General features: G+C 43.8%; 1 protein-coding gene across 19 annotated transcripts in view; it reads right to left on the minus strand.

Annotated features, from left to right (window-relative positions):
• LOC102906714 (ATP-binding cassette sub-family A member 17-like) overlaps positions 1–13307 on the minus strand; it is a 75490-nt gene that overhangs the window by 1218 nt on the left and 60965 nt on the right. For all 19 annotated transcript variants that reach the window (XM_076578000.1, XM_076578002.1, XM_015997666.3 and 16 more), the window contains 3 exons: positions 11484–11678; positions 1810–1997; positions 187–357 (listed from right to left, as the gene is read on the minus strand). In XM_076578000.1, coding sequence (XP_076434115.1) covers positions 187–357; positions 1810–1997; positions 11484–11678 — 554 coding nt within the window. The remainder of the gene's footprint in view (positions 1–186; positions 358–1809; positions 1998–11483; positions 11679–13307) is intronic.

The following is a 13307-nucleotide window of genomic DNA, read 5'->3' on the forward strand; positions in this document are numbered from 1 at the left end:
ACAGGAGGGCACCTATGCCCAGACCAGGCCATTCCTGGTTCCCCATGCTGGATGCACCCACAGGCCGAGCCTGGGAAATGTTCTGGCTGACCCTGCACTAGCTGCTGCCGTATCTTCTGTTCACCTGGTCCCACCCCAGCCACCCGTTCCGGCTCTGCCCCTGACCCACAGATGCCCAAGCTCTACCTGTGGGAGGAGATGACAATGGCCTTGCCAGACTCCCGGGCCCGGGCTACAGTGTCCCACAGCAGGCGCCGGGCCACAGGGTCCATGCCAGTGGATGGCTCATCTAGGAAGATGACTGCAGGCTCTCCGATGAAGGCAATGCCAGTGCTCAGCATGCGTTTGTTACCGCCACTGGAGGTGGATGGGTGACAGGTGGGGTCATGAAGAATGGTAATTGTAGTCTCCAGTGTTGAAGCCCACTTGTTCAGCACCCAACTCTTTCCTTTTCTGAGGTGATTCTACTCTGGTGGGGCTTTCAAAGACAGCCCCATCGTCTTCACTCAGGTTGACCTTCACTGAGGGTCTAGATGGACCTAGATGTCCAGGTTGAGCATGTGGTCATGGGACTTTTCAAGGGTCTCTATGAGTGCTGGGGGTAGGGCACTACCCATCTGAGAGTATAGGTATAGGGTCATTTTAGTTAACTGTTTTTCTTAAGACGCTCACTATGCAGTCCCGCCTGGCCTCGACTTCCCCATCCTCCTGACTCAGTCTCTCAAGAAGCACGGGGACCACAGGTGCACACCACCATACTGACTTTATTTATTTTTCTTAATTTTTAAAATTTATGTATATGTGTGTGTGTGCCTGCATGCAGGTACCCATGATGGCCAGAGGGCATCAGATCCTCTAGAACGGGATTTACAAGTGGTTCTGAGTTGCTTTGTGGGTGCTGGGAACTAAACCAGGGTCCTCTGCAAGAGCAGTGAGCACTCTTAACTGCCGAGTCATCTTTGCAGCACCCTCCCCCCCACAGCATTTACTGTGTGCAAAGCTCCAGTCTAAACCATTTTTTTTTCTCCCCCAAAACAGGGTTTCTCTGTGTAGCCCTGGCTGTCCTGGAACTCACTCTGTAGACCAGGCTGGCCTGGAACTCACAGAGATCCGCCTGCCTCTGCCTCCTGAGTGCTGGGATTAAAGGCGTGTGCCACCACCGCCTGGTTTCTAAACTTTTAAATGTAAACTTGGTTGATCTTCAGAATATGCAAGGGGTTATGAAAAGCTGGGCAAGACTCAAGCCAGCAGACTGAGGAAGGGGCAGGGACTCTTGACCTGACACCTTGGGTCCATCTGGCCAGTCAGAGGCACCTCTCCACTTTCCAGTTCCAAACACGGAGTACTGCCAGACACCTGCCCACAAGGTGTACAACTTGAGGGGAGGAGAGACTGTGAATGTGGCCAGTCAGTGCCTTGCTTTGATTAAGTTAATCTGAGTTAGGGTTCTGTTACTGGCAATGGTGATAAACCACCTCAGACTTCTTGGAAGGCATATCAGGATGAGGTAACTATGGGTCTAATAGGAAAACCTACCAAAAATAGGAAGCTTGACATGAAGTAGCAGACACAAAGATCTGCCTACCCTATTGTTACAATTGCACATGAGAACATATACCTGTTCTCAGCACAAAAATTGCCTCTGGCTTGGGATAGAGGCCAGCTCCCCCCAACCCTCATCTTCAGGGCATGGACTGCACAGCTCCTCAGTGCCTGGGGCTTTACTCCACTCCAGGACTGAGAACTGGGATTATCTTGCAAATGGAGGTGTGTGTGTGTGGGGGGGGTGAGGCAACCCCCAGATCTCACCTATAGGTCTTTACCAGCTTGTCTGCATACACACGCATGAGTAAGTCCTCGAGAATCTGGTCTACACAGGTTTTAATGTGGCACTCAGGGATGCCCCGGATACGGGCATACATGGCAAGTATCTCTCTTCCTGTCATGAAGTTTAGCAGGGCATCAAATTCAGGACAGTAACCAATCCACTGCCGCACCTGAGGGAGGGAGGGAGGGAGACGCATCGAAGTGAAGCCTCTTCTGGCTAGTTTCCCTGGCAACAACTCAGCAGTTCCAGGACACACCCTTGCCCTGGTGTGCCACTTTAGCTCTTGTTAATGTCCATGTCCACTCTAGGAACAGACACACAGCATGAGGGAGCCATGGGTGGGATGATGGCGGTGCTGTTGTAGCCTTTGCTGGTAGTGTTGGTGAACAGGCTTCTAAAGGATGGAGGAGGAGGGGTGCGGCTTAGTTCCTCCTCCTGTCCATATGCCCTGAAAACAGAAGCACTCAGTGCCCCTAGTATTAGGAGTCAGGAGAAGCATCTTGGATTTTACTTTTCCTCTTTTTTAAAAAAGGTTACTTCTGCCGGGCGGTGGTGGCGCACGCCTTTAATCCCAGCACTCGGGAGGCAGAGCCAGGTGGATCTCTGTGAGTTCGAGGCCAGCCTGGACTACCAAGTGAGTCCCAGGAAAGGAGCAAAGCTACACAGAGAAACCCTGTCTCGAAAAACCAAAAAAAAAAAAAAAGTTTACTTCTTATTATTATTACTATTATTATTATATGATGTGTATATGTGTAGAGGGAAGAATGGGTACAAGAATGCTAGGGTTCATAACTGGAGACCAGAGGCCAACTCTGCGGAGTTGGATCTCTCCTTATACCTTTAGATGGGTTTCAGAGAGGGAACTCAGGCTTTTGCAGCATGCCTTTACCCGCTGACCCATCTCATTGGCCCTTTCATTTCCTCTTTAGAAATATTTTCTATTAGACACGTAATCTATAAGTAGATTTCTTCATGAAACATTTACATAAAGACCACTGGAGTCTCTGCCAGGGTCTGTGGTCTGGTTGGTGTGTATCCTCCAGCCTTCTGTGCTACTACAGAGTCCTATTCAGACATGCTCTCCTACAACAAGACTGTTTGTATAAAGTTTGTCAGATGACACCATCCCATATTTACCATTGTTTAACGTGCCTTTCTGACTGAATATCACAATCTACAGATCTTACGTTGCTGCATACAGCCCACTCCCAACTCAGTTTAGCTGCTATACATCCAAAGGTTTTTAAAATATTCTTTTAAGATTAATTAAATTTGTTCTTTGTTAATTCCATGTGCATATGCTATATAATGCATTCTAATTCTCTCATCTCTTTCCTACAAATACCCTTTCCACATTCATGCCTCTCTGTTTTGTTTTGTGACACACTGAGTTTAACCAGGGCTGCCTGTGTAAACATGGGTTTAGAACTACCCATGGAGCTTGGTGGACTCACTAATCCCTGTATGGCTGAAGACAATGGCTTCCCCTCTCCCAGAATGTATCAATAGTAAATAGCTCAGCAGGGATGGGTAAGGCCAGGGAAGTTTCTTAGATTTCATTTAGAAAATAACTAACTTGGGATTTTTAGACATATTTGAGTTACTTCTGTCTTTTGTTATTATACACGTAGAGCTCACCATCCTGCTTTGTGCCCGTGTTCACGCACTGTTCTGTAGTAGACACTAAAATAAGGTAACACAGATGTTATGAGTTTTGCTTTTGCTTTTTTTTTTTTTTTTTTTTTTGAGACAGGGTTTCTCTGTGTAGCTTTGTGCCTTTCCTGGAACTTGCTTTGGAGACCAGGCTGGCCTCGAACTCACAGAGATCAGCCTGCCTCTGCCTCCCGAGTGCTGGGATTAAAGGCATGCCCCCCCACCACCCGGCTTTGCTTTTTTTTTTTTTTTAAAGTCTAATTTGAAGCAAGCTTTAATTAAATACTGATCAGGTTGATGGACTCTCTGGCCAGATCCATCTCTGGTTTCCCAGAAAATGGCCAAGTTTTGGCTTTTTGAAACAGCTCATTGTGTATTCCATGCTGGCCTGGAACTTACCATGTGGCTCAGATTAGCCTTGAACTCATGAATTTCTCGTTTCTATGTCCTGAGTGCTGGATTACAGGCACGAAATACCAGGTTAACCCCATGCTGAGAAGCTTTCCCATCATGAGTGCTAAGTTTCTGGTAAGTGCTGTTTAAGTCCCTTTGGATACCTTTGGATAAGCGCTGTCCTTTATTTATTAAGGCAATGAATGATCTGTGTCAGTGGAACCATTGGGCCTTAATTATATTTATGAGTTAAACCTGAGTTGATTTTCTATTTTATCCTTTTAATACCTGCTACATTTGTCTGTTAACATTCAGAATATTGTGTTCCTGAGTGAAGCTGCCCTGAACTACTCCTGGGTGTCCTCCCTCTATGCTTTCACTCATCCATGAGTTGGATGTATCCCAGCTTCTCCCATGTTTACAAGAGGGAAATGATCTGTTCTCTGAAGGTTGGTGGGCTTATCTACTGGTCCCTTTCAGCCCAACAGTAGATCTTGGCTATCATTTAGATTTTTACATCCCATTTTAGTCTATACATGTTTACATTTCTTGAAGCAATTTTGGGCTAGAAGGCTTAGAAATGTAGTAAGTTCATCCCTGACCTCAAGCTCTACTATAGAGCTATAGTAATAAAAACAGCTTGGTACTGGCATATAAAAACCAACATACGGACCAATGGAATCAAGTTGAAGACCCTGACATTAATCCACGCACATATGAACATCTAATTTTTCACAAAGAAGCCAAAACTATACAATGGAAAAAAGAAAGTATCTTCAACAAATGGTGCTGGCATAACTGGATGTCAACATGTAAAAGATTGCAAATAGATCCATATCTGTCACCATGCACAAAACTCAAGTCCAAGTGGATCAAAGACCTCAACATAGATCCAGTTAAACTGAACTTGATAGAAGAGAAAGTAGGAAGTACTCTTGAACACATTGGCACAGGAGATCACTTCCTAAATATAACACCAGTAGTACAGACACTGAGAGCAAGAATTAATAAATGGGACCTCTTGAAACTGGGAAGCTTTTGTAGGGCAAAGGACACGGCCAACAAGACAAAACGACAGCCTACAGAATGGGAAAAGACCTTCACCAACCCCACATCTGACAGAGGACTGATCTCCAAAGTAAATAAAGAACTAAAAAAAATTAGACATCAAAATACTGAACAATCCAATTAAAAAAATCGGCTAAAGAGCTAAACAGAGAATTCTCAAAAGAAGAATCTCAAATGGCTGAAAGACATTTAAAGAAATGCTCAACATCCTTAGTCATCAGAGAAATGCAAATCAAAACAACTCAGATACCACCTTACTAAACCTGTCAGAATGACTATGATCAAAAACACCAATAACAGTCTATGTTGGAGAGAATGTGGAGCCTGGGGAACACTCCTCCACTGTTGGTGGGAGTGCAAACTTGTACATCCACTGTGGAAATCAGTATGGCTGTATCTCAAAAAATTGGGAACTGATCTACCTCAAGACCCAGCCATACCACTCTTGGGCATATACCCAAGGAATACTCAATCATACTACAAGGACACATGCTCAACTATGTTCACAGCAGCATTATTGTAATAGCCAGAACCTGGAAACAACCTAGATGCCTGTCAACTGAAGAATGGATCAAGAAAATGTGGTATATACACACAATGGAGTACTACTCAGCAGAGAAAAACAATGACATCATGAAATTTGCAGGCAAATGAATGGAACTAGAAAATATCATCCTGAGTGAGGTAACCCAAACCCAGAAGGATAAACATGGTATGTAACCACTCATAAGTGGATACTAGATATAAAGCAAAGGACAAGCAGACTGCAACCCACAGATCCAGGGAGGCTACCTAGTAGGGGGGATCCTAGGATGACTGTGGCTTATAATAAGTTTTGGTTTTGTCCAATCACTGGGCAAGCTTTAGTGAAACATTTCATTACTAGGATAAGAATATGTACCGTGTCGGGCGGTGGTGGCGCACGCCTTTAATCCCAGCACTCGGGAGGCAGAGCCAGGCAGATCTCTGTGAGTTCGAGGCCAGCCTGGGCTACCAAGTGAGTTCCAGGAAAGGCACAAAGCTACACAGAGAAACCCTGTCTCAAAAAACCAAAAAAAAAAAAAAAAAAAAAAAAGGAATATGTACTGTATCAAGCTGATGAAAGAATATGCTGGCTGTGCTTTCAGAAGGGGAGGCTAAAATCTTTTAGATTATGGATTCGCCTATAGAAAAATGTCTGCCATAAATCAAACAGTGAAGGGGAAGATGAATAGGAATCTCACACAACTTAAGTAAAACATAGCTCTCTGAACAGATGAAGATATGTTCCTTCTATATTCCAGAATCTAATCAATATTTATATATATAATTCAGCTTAAAAGGGCTTATTGGGAAATGTTATCATTTTTACTATTTTCTACAGAGAAAATATTTTCCAGTTTCAAATAACCCTGTACTTTTGAATTATAACCTATTTTTATGTTAAAAAAAGTCTGTATGATATACTGGTTTTGTATATTTTCTGTCTACCTACTACAATAAGAGGAGCATTTTTTAAAGTTTATTTTGTTCAGTAATAGGATTCTCAAATATGTAGAACAGTGATTTGTACAAGGATGGCCCTTGAGTTTGTTCAATAAATAAATTGAGACACTTTAAAATAAAAAAAAGAAATGTGGTAAGTTAACTTAAAGAAAACAAAGGAATGTGACATTTGTTTTGTTTCGAGACACTCTCGCAGAGCTGGCTTCAAAATTCATACTCTTGCCTCAGCCTCAATATATGATACCTGTATTAGGGGTGTGTCATTTCTTACATTTCTCACACACCTGAGTCCAGAGTGGAACGTACACCTATCACACAGGGTAGCTAATCTGAGATTGCCAAGGAGTACTATTTCTGTTTTCTAGGCAGGATCTTGCTATTTAGCCCAGGCTCATCTAAAATTCGGCATTCTCCAGCCTCTACCTCATAAGTATTGGGGTTACAGGTGTATGCATAATGCCCAGCTACACTGAGTGCTTTTTAGGGTAATCCGTCTTGTAGCATTTTTTTTCTTTTTCATTTTATTTTATGTGTGAGTGTTTTCCCTGCATTATTTATGTGTACCACCACGTGTGTGTGCTTGGTACCCACAGAGGTCAGAAGGAGGCATCATTTCTCTTGGAACTGGAATTATGGGTGGTTGTGAACCACAATGTGGGTGCTGGGACTCAAAACCAGGTCCTCTGCAAGAACAACAAGTGCTCTTAACCCCTGAGCCACCTCTCCAGCCCACCCACTGGAGCTTCTGTCAAACTGACGCAACCTAGAATCACCCGGAGAGAAAAGTTTATGAGTAATAATTTAGATCGGGTTGGCTTCTAGGTATGTCTAGGGGTGTGTCTGGGTGGTTAACTGGTGCAGGAAGACCCCACCCACGGCTGGGGCACCAAGACCTATAGAGAAGAGTGGCAAGCCAGCAAGGGTCCATGTGTTTATCGTCTCTCTGCTCTTTTTGTGGATGCATTGATGTGAGTTCCTGCCTTAAATTCCCTGTAATAATGGGTGAACCCTGGAACGGTAAGTCAAACAAACCTTTCCTCCCCTCAGCTGCTGCTTCTTGGCGTGTTTGCCACAGAAACAGAAATAGAACTAGAACGGCTTCATTTCTTTTTATGGCTGGTAAATTCCCCATTGATTTCTAAAATCTCATGTCTATTTGTTTATCAGTTGATGGACACTGGAGTTGCTTCCATTTTGGTTACTATGAATAACGTTTCTGTGAATACTCTTGTAGGTACTTTTTCAGTTATTTGGAGTCACTCATTATATGCTTAACATTTGTATTATCTTCTATGATCATTTTAATCATTTAATTGAATGAATGAATTCATCTTAATTTACATAATTTGTCTTATTATCTATTTATTTTAAATGTTTTTTTTTTGTTTTTTTTTGTTGTTTTTTTTCAAGACAGGGTTTCTCTGCGTAGCTTTGCGCCTTTCCTGGAGCTCACTTGGTAGCCCAGGCTGGCCTCGAACTCACAGAGATCCGCCTGGCTCTGCCTCCCGAGTGCTGGGATTAAAGGCGTGCGCCACCACCGCCCGGCTATTTTAAATGTTTTTAAAGATTTATTTATGTTATTTTTAATTTTTAATTTTATTTTTATATGTATGGGTGTTTTGCCTGCATGTCTGTGTACCACATGGGTGTAGTGCCCGAAGAAGTCACAAGAGAGTGTCAGATTCCCTGGAACTGGAGTTACAGAAGTTTGTGGGCCACCATGTGGGTGCTGGAAATTGAACCTGGATCCTCTGGAAGAGCAGCCAATGCTTTAACTGCTGAGCCATCTCTCCAGAACTAGATTTGCATTTTTTATTTTATGTGTGTGTGTGTGTATGTCTGGGTGTATGTATGTGCACTACATTCATGCAGGTGCCCATGAAGACCAGAAAAGGGTGTTGGATCACATGGAACTGGGAGTTACAGGTGTTTGTGAGGTTCCATGTGGGTGCTGGGCACCAAACATGGGTCCTCTGAAAAAGCAGCCAGTGCTGTTAACTGCTAGCCATCTCTCTAGTGATATTTATTTATTTACTTATTTATTTTTGAGACTAGGTCTCACTATGTTATAGTGTCTGTAACTTGCTATGTTGACCAGACTGGTTGGAACTTGCAGAGATCTTAAACTATGTGCCTCCCACTGTTGGGATTATAAGTTTATGCCACCACATCCAACTAGAGTCCATTTTTATTTAATGTAACTATTAATACATGTGGATTTAAGTCTATCATCCTATTCAGTGTCATCTACCTATCCATCATCTATGAATGAATGACATGAAAGTAGAATGGACACTACAACTGGGTAGAAATGGGCTAAAATGAGGGGGAACAAAAATAATGGAACACGCTGACAAAAGCATAAAGAAAGACTGTTTATAGGGAGGGAGGTGATGGGAGACGGCAAAGCAACTCTGGGAATGGAGGCTGGAGAAGCTGCACCCATAAATGAAATCAGAGAGACTTTGTAGGTTTAGGGGAGGGGTGATGACATGTCTGTCACAAGCTGCATGTGTGATGATGGATGTGGAATCAAGGACTTGATGCATGTTGGCATGGAGTTTGAGCTACTTCTCCAAAGTGGCTTTTTCTTCAAGTACAGTTTCATGCAGCACATTGCTACCTACCCTGGAGTGGGTTATTACCTACACTGGGAGTGTCCTCTGCCTTCTGGTCTGGGTTCAGAAGTCTGATGCCAACCTAAGTGCTGTTCTTAAGGTAACCCACTATTTATTTATTTATTTATTTATTTATTTATTTATTTATTTATTTATTTATTTATTTATTTTTGGTTTTTGAGACAGGGTTTCTCTGTGTAAGCTCCTAGGCTGTCCTGGGACACACTCTGTAGATCAGGCTGGCTTCCAATTCACAGAGATCTGTCTCTGCCTCCTTAGTGCTGGGATTAAAGGCATGCGCCCTCACTGCCTGGCCTCCACCTTTCACTTAGATTTACCTTAGATCTTCTCTTTTGGATTTGTTTACAGAAGTTTTACTGTAGTTGGGTTTCTTTTTTGTTTGTTTGTTTCTTTTTGCTTTTTTGGGGGCTTGCTACCCAGCTCCCAAATAAATACATGGAGACTTATTCTTACTAATGAATGCCCAGCCTTGGGTTAGCTTGTTTCTACCCAGCTTTTCTAACTTAATCTGTTTCTCTTTAACTATGTTTTGCCTCTGGGCTTTTTACCTTTCTTAATTCTATATGTCTTTCTTAACTTCTTACTCCGTGGCTGGCTGGGTGGATGGCCCCTGGTGTCATCCTCTCCTTCTCCTTTTCTCACTCCCCTCCCTTCTCTGGAGCCTAGATCTCTCCTCCTATTTATTCTCTCTGCCTGACAGCCTTGCCTGTTCCTGTCTCCTGCCTCGCTATTGGCCGTTCAGTTCTTCTTCTTCCTTTTTTTCCCCCCCTGAGACAGGGTTTCTCTGTGTAGCTTTGGAGCTGTCCTGGAACTCACTTTGTAGATCAGGCTGGCCTCGAACTCACAGAGATCCGAGTGCTGGGATTAAAGGCATGCGCCACCACCTCCTGGCTCAGCTCTTTATTAGACTATCAGGTAACACAGCTTTACAAAGTTAAAGAAATGTAACATATAAGAATGTAACACATCTTTGCATCATTAAACAAATATTCCACAGCATAAACAAATGTAACACATTTTAAACTAATATTCCACAACATTTTACTATAAAAATATTCTTTGGAGCCAATTCTTTTTTATTTATCCTGTTTATGGTCAGCAGGGCATCACTCACTTATAATCTATTGTCTTTTACAGTGTTGGATACATTTTAGCTATGAACTTCAAATACTGTTTTGTCTTCCTTCTTTAGGCTTCAACCACAAACATATTAAACAGCCTCACTGACAGAATCCCAGAACTGAACTCGTAGACAGAGGCAGGAGGATATCTGTCTAGAGAGTTCCAGGCAAGTCAGGGCTACACAGTGAGACACTGTCTCAAAAACAAACAGCCAGGAGGTGGTGGCATATGCCTTTAATCCCAGAACTCTATGAGTTCGAGGCCAGCCTGGTCTACAGAGTGAGTTCTAGGACAGCCAATGCTATACATAGAACCCTGTCTCAAAAAACCAAAAACCAACCAACCAAACAAGCAAAACAAAAATCTTCTCACTGTATGCTTTTATATATAATGTATGTGTAGATATATAAAAAGAGGCTGTGGGGATTGGCTTGCACAGTTATGGAAGCTGAGTTCTACAATTTAACACATAGGACTAGAGTTGGGGTGGATATGTGGCCACTTGGGAAGCATCAGCAAGTGGATGGTAATGGGAGCCAGAGAAACCAAAAGGACTAAGCAGGGAGAGAGTCTGAGGACATTGGGATGTACATACAGCACCTAGGAACACAATAACCTGCAGGAACAGATAACCATCTACCAAAGGAGCCAGGTATGGTGGCACATACCTATAATCCCAACCTTTGGGATCTCGTGTTTGAGGTCAGTCTAGATTACATCATGAAACTCTGTCTCAAAGCAAAACAAAAGATTTAATAAGAGTGTCTGAGAAAGAACTGTTAGTGATGGAGTTGAACAAGAGAGAGGGAAGCTGCGGAGTAAGCAAAAGAAGGCTTAGGCTTGAAGTTGGAAAAAGGCAGCGCTACCAAGTTCTACAGAGAAGGAAGATACAGACTAGGGTGACTATAGTAGACATGGGTTTAAGGGAGCAGATCGGAGGGTTTTTTGGTGGGAGCTTCCACTCACCATGGTTGCCAACTGGATAACTTGGACGGTACCTTGAATGACAGGTGGGTGTGTATTCTCTCATTGCTATGGAAGGACAGAAGGAGGAGGAGGGAAGACAAGGGAGGGGAGATGCTATGGGGGCTCACTGTGGTTCCTGCAGGCACTTGAGAGATAGTGTATGTAAGCAGCTAGACATCTGACCTGGAGTTCAGAGAAGCATCTAAGATGCATTTAGATTTGGGGCTTACAAATGAAAGAGACACATGGACGTTTTAGAGATCAAGTTCTAAGCTTCATGACCCTGAATCCTGTATCAGTCCCCAAGATTTGTTGCAGGCCACACCCACCTTCACTAGGTCAGACTTGACATTGAAACCCTTGACAAAGGCGTTTCCTGAAGTGATTGGCTGCTCCCCAGTCAGCATGTTGAAAATGGAAGTCTTCCCAGCTCCATTGAGGCCCAGAAGGCCGAAGCATTCTCTTTCATTAACGGTGAAGGACACCTTGTTTACAGCCAGCACAGTTACCTTCTCTTTATAGACCTGAGAGACACAAGGCAGAGATGCAGAGAGGAGGCTGGCATCCAGCAGCCACTACACACTCGACCTAGCAGGTGTAAGCAGCTTCTTATGACCCAAGCTCAGACTATCGTCTCCTTCCAGCCACTGTCCCTAAAGTTCCTTTTCTTCCTACAGCCCCTGAACATTGTGAACTTAGTGTTTGGAGGTAAGCCATTTCCCTTTGCACCTGAGCACATAAAAACCTTTGATGTTGCTGAAGAGATTTTTGTTTGGTTGGCTTGGTTTTTTGTTTGTTTTTGTTTTTTTTTTTTCTAAGACAGGGTTTCTCTATATAGCTCCAGCTGTCCTAGAACTTGCTCTGTAGACCAGGCTGGCTTCAAATTCAGAAATCTACCTGCCTCTGTCTCCCTAGTGTAGGCAGAGTTTTTGTCATTCAGGACCGCAGTGTGATCAGCTCTGTTCTGACAGCTGCCACTCAGACACTTAGTATTTTTCATAAATACTAGAGTAGTAATAGCTCAGGATTATTACTAACTAGCTCTTACAACTTAAATTAACCCATTTCTATTAATCTATGTGCTGCCCTGAGGCTCCGTGGCATTTACCTCTCCTGCATGTCATCTTTCTTTCCCATCTGTTTGGCGACTCCCCTGACTCTACCCTTCCCCCCAGCATTCTCTCTGCCCCCCAAATCCTGCCTAGCCATTGGCCAATCAGCTTTTTATTAACAATGAGAGCAACACATATTTACAGTGTACAAAGACTAGTCCGTGGCACCCCAGTGCTGGGATCAAAGGCATGCACCACCACTGCTGTTTTTGTTTTTTAACCACTAGATACCGAAGGAAAACAACATGATTGACAAACCTGGGGGGAAATGCTATAAAACACCTGGACGTTTGAAAGATATTTTGAATTGTTTCCTAGGAATCTCAGAGAAACCCAGGGGTTCCATTTAGTTTCCAGAACCCTTAGCCCACCTGGCGCCTCTACGGTTGTCATCTGGGTACAAGAGGTCAAGCCTCTCGCAGCTCTCCTCTTCTTCTTTTCCTGTTTTTGGTTTTTCGAGACAGGGTTTCTCTGTGTAGCTTTGGTGCCTGTCCTGGAACTAGCTCTGTAGACCAGGCTGGCCTCGAACTCACAGAGAGCCACCTGCCTCTGCCTCCTGAGTGCTGGGATCAAAGGCGTGCACCACCACCGCCTGGCTATGTCTCTCCTCTTCTTTCTCAGGTTTTTTAGCAAGCATGGCTCTCATTCTCTACTATCTCAGACCTCTCTTTATCCAGGTGACCACAGAAGGGACAATAAAGGTACAACAGGCTCTGTCCCTGGACATAACATGAACTCAGGTGTGCTTTCTTCTCAGGCAGAGAAACCTCACTAAGTCTGTCTTCCCAGGAAGCCCATCTGCCACTGTGGACAGGCCACAAGCCCAGGAGAAGGCTGATTCTGTGTGTAAAATGCCCAAAAGAAAAGTATCTTTTGGGAGAAACCGATGGCTTAGCAGTTAAGAACACTGACTGCTCTTCCAGAGGACCTGGGTTCAATTCCCAGCACCCACACAGTGGCTCACGATCATCCATAGTCCAGTTCCAGGGGATGTGATGCCCTATTCTGGCCTCTGCGGGCACCAGGTGTGTACATAGTGCA

This window comes from Peromyscus maniculatus, chromosome 8, assembly GCF_049852395.1.
Source record: "Peromyscus maniculatus bairdii isolate BWxNUB_F1_BW_parent chromosome 8, HU_Pman_BW_mat_3.1, whole genome shotgun sequence".
In the NCBI taxonomy this organism is placed as follows: domain Eukaryota; kingdom Metazoa; phylum Chordata; class Mammalia; order Rodentia; family Cricetidae; genus Peromyscus; species Peromyscus maniculatus.